We start from the raw sequence: 17,292 nt of genomic DNA on the forward strand, positions 1-17,292 counted from the left end.
CATAATAAAAAAAATAATATATATATATATATATATATATATATATATATATATATATATATATATATTTACAAGTAAGCCTAATTAAAAAAAAAGTCATCTGTAGTTTGATTTTAAGTGAATAATTATAATTGAAAATCATAATTTTTTTTTTTGTTTGTTTTTTTGTAGACCAAAATTGCCCAGCACTACTTATACTACTACAAAGAATCAAGGCTGTTTAGAGAGTAAAGAAAGGTACCTACCCGTTATAAGTGTAGTGTTTCTAATAAAGTGTATTTGTCAGTGTCATCATGTGTGTGTGGGACACGTCACTGTGCTTGTTCTTGGGAGTGTATTGGGTGTGTGTGTGTGTGGGTTCATCATGTTGTGTTGATGGGGACTGGTCTTCTTCAACATGTGGTTCTGTTTCCATGTGACTGACTGTTTCCCTCTGGATTCAGTTCATTACGTATGGAGCAGATTTCTGTAACACACACACCAAAAAAAAAAAGAAAAAAATAATACAGAGAATATAGAAACCTTAGCCAACCTTGTGCATCGAATAACAACTATTTCCTGATCGTCAAGCCAACAGAATCACGCTGGTGCCAGAACAATCACATTGCATATCAAACAAGAGTGCGCGCACACACACACACACTTTTCACACTGTTTTCCTTTGCCATGCTTTCACAACTACAATGGATCTGCTCTCAGTTCGAATTGTATTCTGCAGTATGTAGTTCTGGTGGTCTATATTTTTCTTCATAATAAAAAATAGCATAGGTCCACACTTCTCAAAGGTGGATCTGTGACATATAGCCAGGTCTGTGTATTTTTTCTAAGCTAATATAAACTTTCACATATGTGAAATGTAGTAACGTCACTATGCTTATCAGTCAGTAAGTAATGAGGATGCTGATAGTAGACCTAGAAGTTCTTGCTAACATAGCAATGAATCTGGTTGCACAGCATGTTGATCACACCAGTGAGGCTATATGAAATAATATTTTAGGACCAGTGGGAGAAGAACAGTCTTCAGAAAAAAGAAAAAAAAATGTCTAGACACTGTTAGCTAAGAAAAAAAAGCCGCACATCACTGAAGATGAACTACAACTTCTATCTAATAAACCCAAAGCTATGCGTTTACTTGAATTAAATGAATGGCATTCATAAAACTAGAACAGTGAGTGAGTGAGTGAATGCAAAGTTTTCCCAGGTGGTTGCTGGTGTGTTGCTGATTGGTTGCTATGAACCTTTAGATGCTTGCCTAAAATGAATTTGTAATGACCAATGAAATTCTCCTTGAGACTTTGGGTTATTCTGGCTGCAGAAAGTTAGTGAACAGTTACAGTATAAAGTAGGTGATGCTTGTATTTACAGTATGTGTAAAAAAGAAAGAACACTGAATTCTGCCTTCTTTCTAACACAAATAAGTATTTCTCATGCCTTAGTCTTTATCAGAGTTCTTTAGTCTTACTAGGTATATGGTTTGGTCAACAGAATATGGAAACAATAGTGAAACAAATAATGGAAATATATTATTAGAGACATATTATTAAAGTAATATTATTAAATATTAATAAGTATGAACGTATAACATTAAGTATTATTACAACATATTATTAAAGTAATGATAACATATTATTAAAATAAATATATTTAGTATCACTTTTCAGAAATAACCAAGATCATTGCATGGAGTTCTAGAAGAAAAAAAAAAAAAAAACTTATATCAGTGTTTAAATCACAATCTCAAAGCACAATAAGTAGAATTCATAGAATTCTAGAGTTGTTGCTGGAGTTTTCTTTTGCTGTTACATATAACTGGTTACGTAAATGCACAGCAAAAATGTTTTACCTTCTGTACCAATGGAAATGAAGTTTGTACTTTTTTGTTTGTCTTGTTTTGTCTTTTTTGGTTAGTTTTGTCTTCAAATAACCTAATTATAAAATCTATTACTCTAGAATACTAAATAGATATACTGAATGTAAGAAGTTTTTTACTTTTTCTCAATACTTACACAATTGGGGTAACCATTTCATGTTTTTTTGTGATGAAAAATGTAATTAATAATTAATTAATTGATTTGCCATGACATGTTTAATAGTTTTAAGACCCAGCATCTGTTTTTTTTTTTTTTTTTTTTTTTTTTTTTTTTTTTAATTATAACTAATTATAACTTATATCCTCAAAAATACATAAAATACAGCTTATTGCATATTGCTTGAAACCTGTGGCCGGCTTAATAATATGGAACAGTGCATATTTATTTATTTATTTATTTTTATTACTGCTTTCATTGGTAGGTTTTTCAATAAATTTGGATTTTGCACTTGACAAGTCATTATACTTAATGGGTCAATTATACTTCCGGTCATTTGCATTGGCCAGTTAGGAAAATCTGAGAAGAAATATTACTTTCATAATAATTTTGAACACGGTGTATTTAGAAATAAAAAAAAGTGATACGTTCAAATCTGACACACATCTGACAGTATATCTGACTTATGTGTGAAAAATATGTCTCAGTGCTTCTGCTACTGATTTTTTTCAGGTGATAATGGTGGTGTTAAAGGTGTTGTAAATGTATGTATATGGAGATCCCTGACATTTTAATCCTTTGCTTAGGGGCTCCCCTACTCTCTCTCTCTCTCTCTCTCTCTCTCTCTCTCTGTCTGTCTGTCTGTCTGTCTGTCTTAAACACACTAATTTCTCTCCCTCTGTTTAGCTCTCATTTGAGTTATGGTTGGCACATTAGGTTAAGTGATTCCTGGGTGTTTTGCCAAAGCTTTTTAACCTCTTATGCTCCAAGCCTATTTTTACCATTTTCCGCCTGAAATTACATACTCACATTTGAAGGCTTATCACTCCAATATTAAATTATTTAGAGTCAATTCTATGAATTAATATTACTTAGAAGCCTTTACACAATTCATTTAAGGCATTTTAATTATTCAATTGAACATGTAATGGCCAATATATGGTAAAAACCAGGAAAATTTTTAGGCGCTTTTCAGATTTTCTATTATTATTTTTTTTATTTTCAGACACATAAAATGAACTATTTATATGGATGAAGGGTTTTGACAACTCTATATTTTACTATAATGTGTTTACAATCATCATATAAAAATTTAAACTGCTACCTATTACTGGTTAGAAGTTATAGTGATTTGAACCAGTAATGGTCTTTTCTTTCTCCAAAGGACTGGAAACTTTATAAGAATAAAAAATACCACTTTTATAACTCATTTTGCAGTAACCTCTGGGTTTTTGTGTGGTCTACTCATATACAAACAGAAATCCGCAGTGTCTCTTTAAGAGCGGTTGTTCTGCTCAGTGGAAAATCTATTAGACAAAGTTTCTATGGCCAAGCATCTCTCTTCCTTAGCCTTTCAGCTGGCCGAGCTCGCCACCTGATTGGCTGAGAGACCTCATTCTCATACCGTCATGTCCAGTAGGCTCCGCCCTGTCTGGCTGTGGGCCAGAATCGGAGCAGCGTCGAATAAAATGCTTTTAATTCGGAATTAAAGTTAAGATTCCGTCTCACATTATTCCTCGCGCGGGGTGGATATAACTGTGGATTATAGGAGACTGGATCGATGGATTTTCTTGAGTGTGGACTCGTTTTGAAGGTAAGAGAGTGGTGGACGCGCTGGTGGGTGTTGGGGGGGGGGGGAGTGACTGTAGGTAACTACAGGACCAAACCTGTGCATTTTTCAACTCTGAACACGCGCTGTAACGCGCTCTTTCAGCTCTAATTCAGGGACCGTACATCCTACATAAAATACAGCTTATTGCATATTGCTTGAAACCTGTGGCCGGCTTAATAATATGGAACAGTGCATATTTATTTATTTATTTATTTATTTTTATTACTGCTTTCATTGGTAGGTTTTTCAATAAATTTGGATTTTGCACTTGACAAGTCATTATACTTAATGGGTCAATTATACTTCCGGTCATTTGCATTGGCCAGTTAGGAAAATCTGAGAAGAAATATTACTTTCATAATAATTTTGAACACGGTGTATTTAGAAATAAAAAAAAGTGATACGTTCAAATCTGACACACATCTGACAGTATATCTGACTTATGTGTGAAAAATATGTCTCAGTGCTTCTGCTACTGATTTTTTTCAGGTGATAATGGTGGTGTTAAAGGTGTTGTAAATGTATGTATATGGAGATCCCTGACATTTTAATCCTTTGCTTAGGGGCTCCCCTACTCTCTCTCTCTCTCTCTCTCTCTCTCTGTCTGTTTGTCTGTCTTAAACACACTAATTTCTCTCCCTCTGTTTAGCTCTCCTTTGAGTTATGGTTGGCACATTAGGTTAAGTGATTCCTGGGTGTTTTGCCAAAGCTTTTTAAAGCTGAGTCACTTCACAATGGCCCTTTTCAGCATCTGGATATTTCTGGCCCAGGGATTCATTTCCTCGAAAATAGTTTAAAGTAGTGTCAAACTCTGACTGGCCTTTGCACACCGTGCCACCATTTTGCTTCACCCTCGCTGCCTGCAGGGTGACACGGCTTTCAGTGAGAACTGCATATCCCACGTTTCATTGCATCCAAATGGACTCGCCGGGAGTCAGTTATGGAGCGAAGTGCTTTCGGGATCAGCCATTGTCATTTAGGATTAGCACGACTGCCCACATAGATGCTGTGTCTGCCAGAGGTTGCACAGTGGGAAAATGAATTACTGCTACGTTTAGCTAACAGTGATCACATTGGCTTCAAGGCTCAAACTGCTGCACCAGTACTGTAGTCTGTGTGTAGCTACTGTACTGCTGGGGTTCTTCAGTATTGTGTGCAGTAAATGCTTTAGCTTGAAATGATTTTATAACTGTGTAGTCTATAGTTGTTGAACTGGGCAATTTTAATTTATCTAGAGTGAGAATTCTCACACTTCTTGAATTTGGTGTTTGTTCTTAACACTCAAGATTTTGGTGATGAATAAATCTAAAGGCCAGTTGTCCCACCCATTCAGCTATATATCCTATAGCAACCCCATTACTTGTGAATACCAGGAGGGTGAAGAGTAGCACATGCCTCTTCCGATACATGTGAAGTCAGTCAGCCACCGCCTCCTTTCAAACAGCTGCTGATGCAGCATTGCCGAGTAGCATCACAGTGCGCTTGGAGGAAAACACAGCCACTCTGTTCTGATACAGCAGCTCACAGACGCCCTGTGCTGATCAACATCACCCTTTGGAGTGATGAGGGGAAAGAGCGCCATCTACCCTCCCAGAGAGAGCAAGGCCAAGTGTGCTCTCTCAGGGCTCTGGTAGCTGATGGCAAGCTACTTGAACAAGATTTGAACAATCAATCTTACAATCATAGTGGCAGCACTTTAGACCACTAGACCACCCGGCTCCTTTCTTCCACTGAAAGATAAAGAAGAATCTGGTGTGAAATGTACTTGGGTTGTAGTGAAACTTGATAACAAGTTTACACTTTTGTGGAATAGCCCACCTATATTCACCCCCAGCATTCGGAAATACAGCACTTTAAACCGATGCTCCAAATAGGCTTGCAGTGGTAGAGATATAGCATTGCCCATGCAAAGAAATCACTATTTCTACACCATTACAAGCTCTTTGTACAAGCTCAGAGTAGCTCAGCTCTTCATTGGTACAATTTGGAGTGCTCTCACATTTAAAATATCTCTATAATATTTGAGCATTTTATGGCATTCGTTTTTAAATCTGTTCCCCTATGCTACCTAATTATTTGTGCTTGTGAGTCAACTTAGTGTGACTTAATTTTAAAATAGCGGCATCGTCTAAAATCACTGTTTCAGAATGCTGGGGGTTTGAACAGAGATGGACTAATCAACAAAAGTTTGTACCCATTATCATGTTTTATTACACTCCAAGTCCATTTCACACCTGTTGTCTCCAGTTAAAAAGGTTCTAGCGACAATATATGGTTTGGTAAATTATAGTTAGTTCCAGCTGCACATTTTGATTGGTTAAGTAGTGTTCTACTAATGCTGTTATTTTTAAAATCTGTATCAGCCTGGTGAACCACTTCAAGCTGAAACAAACCATTTATAAAGTTTATACATCATTGATATCTTATTATTATTATTATTTATTTAAAGATTAATTTTGACCTGCAGTTAGTTTGATCAGATTGTGAAGATGCCATTGCCCCAATTAAGCTTTTTATTTGGTAGCTGTAAAATACACACAGCAACAAGTAACAAATAATGACAAATAAGAAGGACCAACTTGAATGTTAAGGAATTTAATTTATTTTGCATTTAGAAGGCTAATCTGTGAACATCTATAATTGTTTCCTGAACTGTTAAAAAAAACACGGTGTACTGTGACACTGACAATAACATCATGCCTGTTATGGTCTGATAATCATCTTCTATCATTATTGCTTTAATAAATTGTATAGTGTTGAAGGAGTGCAGCATTAGGAAAGTGTGTTTAAGAGTGTGTAAAATGTATTACACACTCTCTGCCTCTCTCTCTTTCTCTCTCTCTTTTAGTTTCTCGCTCTCTCGCTTTCTGCCTAAAAAAACTAAAGCAAACATTGGCCCTGCACCAGTGCACAGGAAATCCTCCCCCATCTGCTGCTGGTTGAGAGTATCAGCATGCTGAAGAGGCTTTAAGGGATGTTGAGACGGACTCCCCAGCATTACGCTGTTCAGGGTTATCACAACCTTAAACTCCAGCCTATCTCTCTCTCTCTCTCTTAATCTTTCTCTTTCTCTGTTTCTCTCCTCACTCTCCATCCTTCTTTCTGTGTCACTCTAGACCCCCCTGGGGCCAGTAGGTCTATGTAGGAGACTGGAATGTGTTTACTCACTGTGTGAGTAAACGGGACTTAAACATGGCACTTCAGTCAATTAGCTTTAGATGAGTTTGACCACGACCTGAACAAACACAGATGAATAGATTTATTGGCTTAAACACATGCTAACACCAGGGCCGTCTCTGATCTTCTAAGTCTAAGACCCCTAGGTCTTTTTGAAGGGGTTCCTTACCCACCACAATTAAATAAATGATAAAGTAAAGACAGCAAAACAAATACAAAACTGTATGGAATGTTAAGTTTTATTTAACTTTATCATGATTAATTTGTAAATAAAAAAAAACTCATTTCAGCCTTGTTACTTCTGCTGTTTCTCAAGTGCAGCGAGTTTGTTTTTTAGCCAGCTGTAGTAGCTGACTGTAAGTCTGATCATAACCTAATTTAGGCTCATTCACATTAGATTGGATTTGGTTATCTTGTGCGTGACGGTTCACATTCACAAATGTTAGTGATCTGTATCTGTGTGTAATGTGAACAAATATGTCCCTGAATCACCTCACATGCGCACATTGATACCTGTATAAACATCACCTTCTTCATCAACAATAAAAAACGTCATATTTGAGAGACGACTTGTAGCCTGAATGAATGTGTTAGTTAGCAGCTCATATGTGGAGCATCCTTTGCTGGAGTCGAGAGTAAACAGCTGGTCTGAGGTTCATGCTCAGGTCGAGGAGGAGAAAAAAGACCAGGCTGTTTGCTTTTGCTGTTTTTGCAGCTAGAGCTGCACAGCTGCACCAAGAGATGTGTGGGTATGAGAGAGAAGCTCGGAGCGCATGAGTAAAAGCAAAATGTGAAAAACATGTGAATTCCGATTTGACCTTTTTGACCTTTTTGTTCACATTCATGTCACATATCCATGGATCGAATACATATCTGATTTAGGACAAACATATTTCAAATTGGATTTGAAAAAAAGTGTTAACATTGCCATTAAAAATTTAGATCTGAACCACATTGAGCAAAAAGATTTGAGTCACTTTAGCCTGGTAATATAAACATAGCCTAAAACATAAGCTGTCCCTATGTTTTAATTTATGAGCTACTAAAATGTAAACAGTTGTATTAATCAAACTTGTAATAATAGTAGGTGTATTACCCAGCAATAAAATATTATCTTAGCAAAATTACAATAGCAGAATGATGTAGATATTGCTTTACTATTATTCGTTGATATTATCAGCTAACAAATTACAGGCCTTAAAAAAAACAATGTAAGTGATGTTACACTTTGTATAGTATGACCTGCTTGTTAGATAATGTTCTGTCTAGCTGCAGAATGTTTAAAATATCTTTTTGACTGCGTTTTGATCTACTATTACTCTACAATACTAGTTAAATTGCAACTAAATTGTCTTTGGTGAAACCAAAAGTCTGCATGACATGAGTTTCAGTCTAACAATGTGGCTGGTTCCTGCCATGACTCTCTTGTGTATACTGTGATTCTCACTCATATTAATAGAGGCTGTCTGACTCCCATATAACATGTTCATTATCCTGAAAATTGGGACACTTTATATAAAGAGAATTCTGATCAGTCTTTCTGTGGGCTTATAAATTAAAAGCAAGTTGTTCATGAGACAACCGTAATAGAAATGACCATAAAGCGAAATTGAAAAATATTGTATATTATGTCCTGTTTGTTAGATAATGTTCCTGATTAGCTACAGAATGTTAATTCTTTTTTCATCTACTATCACGCTACGCTAATAGTTAAAAAGCAAATTAAACCTATTTGATTGAACCAAAATTCGCAAATCATGAGTTGTAATCTTATTTGTTTACAGATTTCATTTGGTTTAAGTCAGAATTTACACCCTGACCTATGATCCAACATAGTGTATGTGATGCTGGTGCAGCTAGTGTTGTGTTCAGTGGCTGCATCTCAAACCATGTACAATCTTATATACTGTACTAAATATCCAACTGTACCTTTTTGTACAGTAGCATGCAGATACAGAGATACAGTCTGTATATTGAGTAATTTAGTCAAGTTACTAATATAAAAGCACGTTCCATTAACTAATTTGTTTATTTCTCTATTTATTAATTTTCATCCCATTTTTCTCACCTATTTTGCAAGGCTGACTTCCCACCGGCTCCCCCTAGCTAGACTCCCCCTATTACTAGCAATTCCCCCAACATCAGGAGGGTGTGGACTAGCACATGCCTCCTCCGATTCATGTGAACTCAGACTCCACCTCTTTTCCAACTGCTGCTAATGAAACATTACGGGGTAGCCATAGAATTTGGAGGACAGCGCAGCGACCCAGCTCTGATACATCAGCTCACAGATGCCTGTGTTTACCAACATCAGCACATGGGGATTCGGAGAGAGAGTGCCATCTACCCACCCAGAGAAAGCACTGTGAAAACACGACTATTTATAATAGCCCTTAAAGCAAGAAACATCCCTGGCTAACACATTGACACGTTCATGAATCTCAGATACGCATGTTTGGCTTAAGATTCAGACCATTTATCTCACGCTCGCACACACACGCATACTTATTTTGGGGTGGTGTGACCCCTTTACACATTTCTCTTCAGTAAAAACATGCATGCAGAAACTCTGCACGTTCTCACCCGTGTTTCTGCAGCAATCATTCACACTGCGTTCGTCTCTGCAGATATTAATCACCACACACTCTGCGCCTCTCCGCTCGTCCGGCCCGGCCTCCCCCATCTGCTTATTAGCACTGAGGGACTGCCATGTTCACATCACTCTTCCTAAGATTGGGTGTTGCTCTCGTGTTTTACATGATAAGTGTCCAGGCTGCTGGAGGCAAATTAAATGTAGTCCAGAGGGGAGCTTCACAAACGCGGGATTTCTCAGTTAGCAAGATAATTTAAGACCGAAGTCAAGCCTGTCCAACTGGAGGAGAAGTGGAGAACATTCTTCTTTGACAGTCCTCATTTTTGAGGGCTGAGGATATTCAGATTTACTGAAAAATCCTTCTCTGTGGAATACCCCACATGACAACAAGATGGCAAATGTCCATTAAATGTTAGGTGTAGACTCAAACCAGACTTTCCTGGGCCTTTGTTATGAGGAAGTAGAACAAAAACTTTTCTCTCTATTTGTGCTGATCCTTTCTACTGTTAAGGCCATGAAAACACATACACAGACATCCCACCTCTCCTGTGACTACCGTGATTCTCACTTATACTGATAGAGCCTGTCTGACTCCTGTTTATCATATTCTATACATTATCCTAAAAATTGGGACGTTATACATCAGTCTCACTTGCACTCCTTTTTTTATAAACAATTGAGCAAATCAGAACAAATGACAGCTGTAATGAGAGTGCGATACAGAGACAATTCTGATTGGTCACCCCTTGAAATATTGCTTATTAGACCAATTAGTGTTCTCTCTATCCGGGATTTAGATCTTGTCTGGTATATGTTTAATATTTTAGATTCTTCAAAGTAAGGCACCTCTTGCTTTGATGACAGTTTTGCCCATCCTGGTTGGATTTTCTCAGTCAGTTAACCGATGTAGAGTCACCTGGAATGTTTTTTTTTTTTCAGTTAACAGCTGTGCTGAACTCGTCAAGAGTTAATTATTTGAATTTCTTGCATCTTAATAATGTGTTTGAGAGCATCAGTTGTGTTGTGAAGAGGTAGAGTTGGTATACAGTGAATAGCCCCTATTTCAGTTATGTTCTTTTTACATTACATTTGGCAGATGCTTTTGCCCAAAGCGACTTTTTTACATTACATTACATTACATTACATTACATTTGGCAGATGCTTTTGCCCAAAGCGACTTTTTTACATTACATTACATTACATTACATTACATTTGGCAGACGCTTTTGTCCAAAGCGACTTACAATAGTGAAGTACAAAAGTAATAGAAGTTAAAGACAAAAAAACATCTTTAGATAGGGCCTAAAGGGGGTCAAAGGGAAATAATGGGATAGAGAAGTGAAGGAGAGGAAGAAGGAAATGAGGTTAGAAGTAGTTAGTGTGTTAGAGGTGTTAGGAGAGTACGTGCTCTTTGAAGAGCTCTGTCTTCAGGAGTTTATTAAAGATAGTGAGAGATTCTCCTGATCTGGTAGTAGAAGGTAGTTAGTTAGAGGTGTTAGGAGAGTACGTGCTCTTTGAAGAGCTCTGTCTTCAGGAGTTAATTAAAGATAGCGAGAGATTCTCCTGATCTGGTAGTGGAAGGTAGTTAGTTAGAGGTGGTAGGAGAGTAAGTGCTCTTTGAAGAGCTCTGTCTTCAGGAGTTTCTTAAAGATAGCGAGAGATTCTCCTGATCTGGTAGTGGAAGGTAGTTAGTTAGAGGTGTTAGGAGAGTACGTGCTCTTTGAAGATCTCTGTCTTCAGGAGTTTATTAAAGATAGTGAGAGATTCTCCTGATCTGGTAGTAGAAGGTAGTTAGTTAGAGGTGTTAGGAGAGTACGTGCTCTTTGAAGAGCTCTGTCTTCAGGAGTTAATTAAAGATAGCGAGAGATTCTCCTGATCTGGTAGTGGAAGGTAGTTAGTTAGAGGTGTTAGGAGAGTAAGTGCTCTTTGAAGAGCTCTGTCTTCAGGAGTTAATTAAAGATAGTGAGAGATTCTCCTGATCTGGTAGTGGAAGGTAGTTAGTTGGAGGTGTTTGGAGAGTAAGTGCTCTTTGAAGAGCTCTGTCTTCAGGAGTTTATTAAAGATAGTGAGAGATTCTCCTGATCTGGTAGTGGAAGGTAGTTTGTTCCACCATTGGGGAACTCTGTATGAGAACAGTCTGGATTGCTTTGTGTGAATGTACATTACATTACATGTTCTAATCCATATTATGGCACCAATGAAGCAACTAAGTAAAGAAAAAAAAAACTTTAAGAGGTGAAGGTCAGTCAACCTTTGAAAGTATCCTCAAGTGCAGTCTCAAAGACCGTGAAAAATGTTACGATGAAACTGTCTCTCATCAGGAACACCCCAAGAATAGGAAGACCAAGAGTTTCCTCAGTTGCACAGGAACAGCTCCCAGATAAGAGCGCCTAAATGATTTACAGAGTATTTTGGTTTGTTTAACACTTAACAAAGTTACTACATGATTCTTTATGTATTCCTTCATATTCTAAATTACTTCAATATTAATTTACTTAGTAGGGATTTTTTTTATTTCTTTTAATAACATAATGAAAAAAAAAACAGAGGGGAGATTGAATAAATATATAAATATATGATCAAAGTCAAGGTGAACGATAGGGGGGCAGAGTTGGATATCTGCATATTTATGCCTCATGACCAAGAATCTAAATGTGGTGCACACAAAGCATGTTGTTATTCAACAGGACCACTTGTGTAGTTTGCATGCATTCCTGCAGAGCAGACATCTCATTAAGGTGTGTATGCATGGAATTTCTTCAAGAATGTGTTAATGTATGCATCCTCCATAATAATCTCTTCATAATGGGAATATGCATATGCATTTTTTATGTTTAAGGTTGTAAGGTTAGTAATGTTTCTATTCTAAAAGAGTCTCTAGTGCTGGAGGCATGCTGACATGCACCATTAGTGTTTTCTCTCCATCCTACACAACTGATTTAACTAAGCAACTCATTAACAAGCCCTTTCAGAGTTCCATTAGATCTACTGAAGCAGATAAACCTCTAAAATATGCAGTGACGCATCTTCTGTGTACATTTGTATGCAAAACTGTGAGCCATCATTGGTCAAATATATGCCAATGTAAGTAGTTAAGAAGGTAGAATATGAAAAAAAAAAAAAAAACATTATTTTCAACATTTTAGGCATTTGATTTGTCTAGTTTAAGAGTGTTTTCACACTAAGTATGGTCTGGTTGAATTCTGATTGAGTTCAGCCCCCGCCCCACTCCACTGCTGGCCTGCACTTACACTGCGTTTAAACAATCCGTGCCCGAGCATGCTTAGTCATTACTCTCTGCTCAGTGGGCTTGCCGGTGTTGTGTCAAATTCAGCACCCCCGTCATGAAAAGCACCCTCTCTCGGAAGTACGTCTTCTTCATAAAAGCGGAGATAATTCGCTTTAACTTACTTAGAAATAAACGCGAAAAGTCATGGTTATCTCATTCATGGTTACGTACATAGTGACATAGTCCGCGCTCCAGAGAAGAGAGGGGGTGATTTTCTTGACTGCTATGTTTGTTTACACCTTCTTGTTCCGTGCTCCCACTGCTGACACCGGATCGCACTTACACCGTGCACACCATGCCCGGGCACGGTTCAGAGCGATCACACTAATCAGTCGAGCTATGCTATGGGAGGTAATCGTGCCCATGCATGGCACAGCTTGCCTAGTGTGAAACACCCTAACTTTAGGGTGGAAAAAATTTGTGCACCCCAAAGATAAAAAAAAAATAAAATAAATAGCCAGTGCTCACAAAAATATCAGTGAGATCACAATTTAATCAAGAATTGCAGTGATAAAAAGGTTGAGGTTTGAGGTTTTGAAAACAAAGATTTTTTTTTTTTTTTTTTTTTTTTTTTTTTTTTATGAAAACTGCTCACTGCCTTCTGGAAACTAATTCTAGCCTGTGCAATAAGTGGAAATATGACTAGAAACAAACATTAACAAATTTCATGAAAAGAGCACCTCTCTAACTGTTAAGCACGGGGATGGATGGATCATATTTTTGGCTTGTGTTGCAGCCAGTGGCACCAAAAAAGACTGGAAGAGAGAAGAAAAACTGTTGATTTTCAAAGAGAACTGCATGCAATGATCAATGGGCAACAATCCACCAAACAAGAATTTAACTCAACAATGAGCAAACCTGTCTATCATTAGCACTCCTGAGCTCATTCTTTTCAAAGGAAGCTATTAGGAACTGACCATGTTGGGTGCCCAAATCTTTTTTTTATCGTTTTTGTGTCCTTTTTCTTTCTCATTATTATGAAATTGTAAAAATTAAAAACAAGTTTTTAATTAACCATTTTATAAAAGGGACTGTTTTAAACCTATAACCTTTTTAGATTTAGATTCAATGCTATATCAATTCAATTTAAAGCTCTTTTCTGTGACCTATGAGCCATAATTGTTATATACCATTTACACATTAGACAAAACTAAAATGTTAGTAACAGTTCATTTGATGCAATGCAATAAAACAAAATCTCCCTCTGTCTCTCTCTTTCTATCGCTGTGTCTCTCAGGGCGTGTAACAGCGGAGCAGCTCTCCTCATATGTGCAGCTGTTTAGGGGCAGTTGGGAAGCGGTGGAGAATCACTGTGGGGTGCTGCAGCTGGGACTGGCGACCGCTCACACACTCCGCCACCCGGCCCTCGCTCGCTGGGACGCCTGCCTGGGCTTCGAGAGACTCCTGCTGCAGGTCAGCCAATCCCACTGCTCTAACACCATCCAGTCACTCACACACCACTGAGCACTGCTGCTTCAAACACACACAAACACACACACACACACACATCAGTCACACAACCCCTGCTAATACAGCCCTGTTACAATTCCCGCTGAATTAATCCTTATACACCTAGAGCGTAAACATGTGCCCACATTTCAATTGCCCTCCAGCATATCTACCTTTGTTATTTATTGAGTTGTAAGTTTAGAACTGATAAATAATCATCCAGCATTTTAAAGGTAATTTGGTATGATTTCATTTGTATTAATAGTGACTGCACAGAGAAGGAAGTGTTTTCTATGTTGCAGTTGTTGTAAACATCTGTTTTCACTACACTTAGTTACATTCATGCACTCATCAGTTGTGTGATTTATTGCACCGTCTATCCAGATGCATAAAAAAAGTACCATAGTACACCATTCAGAGAAAAAAAAAAAAGAAAAATAAGTATGTTTTTGGCATATTTTCCGCACTATAACATGCACCGCATTATAAAGCATTATAATTAGAAAACATCTTTTTTCTGGTCTATATTCATATAGAAGGCACACTGGATTATAAGGTGCGTTATGAGACACTAGTAAGGAACAGAGGCGTCGCCATATTTCTTTCTAAATCAGCAGATAAGCTTAGATTTCCAGATTTCCACTAAGGCTGGGTTCAGCAGCATTAGCAGCCAACCTCCGCCCAATGGCGCGATACTAAGAACCCTGAGTGTTCCTGTAAGCAAGGGCGATATTAGCTAGCGGTTCATCCCACGTAGCTTGTTTTTACACTGCAAACACGCAGTCTATAGTCCGATACACTCACCTCTGAATGGCGAAAGAGCTAGCGCTTAGAGCGGCTAGTGGCTAATGCTAATGCTTCTCCAGCAGTGCTAGCCAGCTGCAGTAGGCTACAGGCTGATAATACTCAAGTCTGAACAACATGTGCTGGGTGATATTTACTGTGGTTTTGTCCTAAAATGGTTATACTTCTGCTGTTTAGCTGTCTTTACCTGTACAATTCAGTAGAATCAGATCTTCTTTGGATTGCTCCAGTGCATAACTGCCAGATGTGTCAAATAATCTTACTTTATTAGAGTAGGTATTTTTCAGACATTTTTTTTTTACTACTCCTTACATTTGTAAAATAGCCTCGTTAAAAAAGAAACTATTCAGATAAATATCTCCATCTAGAGTGAATCTGACTGTGGTTGGATGAGATAAACATATACCATTCTGACACCATATTGGTTTATGGTGATCCATCACACCTGCACACATCACGCCCCCCCACACTACAGCAAAAACACAGAAGACGTATACCGTATGTAGTCTAGTATGAAGATGATCCGTGACTCAAGAGACTTAAGATAACTCAAGAAAATTAATAGATGTCTGCATTGTACTATTGATAATAAATGCATTATTTTTTAATGTGGAAATATGCAGCTCAAACACTAGGTAGCCTAGTGCATCCCAATTTTAATCAACATTAAAATTTTAATGTAACATTATAGTCATAACGGCTTTTAGTAAATGTGTTTTGGGGAGGGGGAGTGGACTAAGCTTTTGTCCTTAATGATATTTTTTGCCTTACATTACTTTTACTTTTATACTTTAAGTAGTTTTAAAACCAGTACTTTTACACTTTTTTTTTTTTTTTTTTTTTTTTAGGAAATACGTTTTACACCATTGTTAACTACACACAAAATTAACAAACCAAACATGCCTAAGCAGACAGTTTGGTCTAAGGCAAAATTGTGTGCATTTATTTATTCCCCCTCCCAAACACACACACAAACACACACACACACACACACTTTCTTCAAGTGTACTTTTTCTCAGAAGTCTCTGCCATGTAGCCAAACCCAGCCCAGTCTAGTGTAGGGTAGTGTAGAGTGTGCAGGTGTGGAGAGAGCGCAGGATCCAGCTGTAAACACCATCAGACCCAGCACCGCCACTGCTGCCACGAGTAAACACAATCAGAACACAACGCGTAGAGCTTCTGTAAACGTCTGCACAGCGGCTCACATTCGTCTCACATAGCCTCACATACACACACACGAACGCCCTCCCCCGCTGTGTGTTTAGAGCTGCAGCGGCTTGTTTGGGAGCGCGTGGGCGAGTGTTTAGCGTGGCGCGGGTGTAGAGGTGAACAGGAAATGCCTCGACCACGGCTCGTCTGGGACGGATACACGCGCGAGTACGAGTGTGTGACCGGGCGCGGGCCCAGGGGTCAAATACGCCAAGCCTGGAAGGAGGGAGTGATGGAGACAGATGGAGAGCAGCAGAAGGAGAGATAGTAGGTGGAGGAGAAGGACACAGGGACCTAAATAGGTAATTGAGGAATTGAGGAGCTATGGAGAGAGAGAAAGGTGGAGGAACTGAGAGACTGCTCAGAAAGGTTTCTCAGTGTGCTGTTTTTACAGCAGTGCCAGAGATAATTGCCTGCACCCCGAGCCTCGTTGCCGTCTCCCTCGTTAGTTTCACAGACTGAATTTGATGGAGTTGTGTGTTCCCGGAGCTGTTAAGCTATCAGCAGGACAGCACTGTGTTTAGGAACTTATTAAAGTCAATCAGAGAAAACATGCAGCAAACTGGAGCCAGAGAGCCCGCAGCCAAAACCTCCAATCTGCCAGACACACACAAACACATACACACACACACCTGAGCAACGCCAGTGGAAATAGAGACCATGGAATAGCTTTTTGAGTGCAGGGTTGCAACTTTAATAGGAAGAATATGTATTAAATAACAAGAAATAAACTCAATTTCCTTTGGTACTATACAAGAAACTTAAAATAATGTCACAATATTTCATAGTATTTTTGTGATAACAATACTCTTGGCGATATGACAAAACACTGAATTAAAAAAATATATTTAAAAAAATAATCTACTGCAACAAAATGAAAATTACATTTTTCTATTGCATATAGAATAGAAATTGAAAATGTAACCCCTAACTGATATATTTCAAAAAGTATAAGATTTATTTTTTTTTTTTTTTCAGATTTGTAACAGAAATCAATGATCCAGAATGTCATGATATTAATAATGCACTCATATATCTCCATATATCCAGGATTAAAGTAAAATAAGTGAAACTGGACAGATATAATCTGTCTCTAGTAGATATATATAATAAGAAATGAGAATAGTGTGAA

General features: G+C 37.9%; 1 protein-coding gene across 1 annotated transcript in view; it reads left to right on the plus strand.

Moving 5' to 3' along the window:
- Window positions 1-17,292, plus strand: part of scfd2 (sec1 family domain containing 2) — a 226,660-nt gene that overhangs the window by 39,608 nt on the left and 169,760 nt on the right. Inside the window, exon 4 of the mRNA XM_049481835.1 lies at window positions 13,936-14,111. Within this exon, the coding sequence (XP_049337792.1) occupies window positions 13,936-14,111 (176 nt within the window). The remainder of the gene's footprint in view (window positions 1-13,935; window positions 14,112-17,292) is intronic.

Source organism: Astyanax mexicanus, chromosome 1 (assembly GCF_023375975.1).
Source record: "Astyanax mexicanus isolate ESR-SI-001 chromosome 1, AstMex3_surface, whole genome shotgun sequence".
Taxonomy (NCBI): domain Eukaryota; kingdom Metazoa; phylum Chordata; class Actinopteri; order Characiformes; family Acestrorhamphidae; genus Astyanax; species Astyanax mexicanus.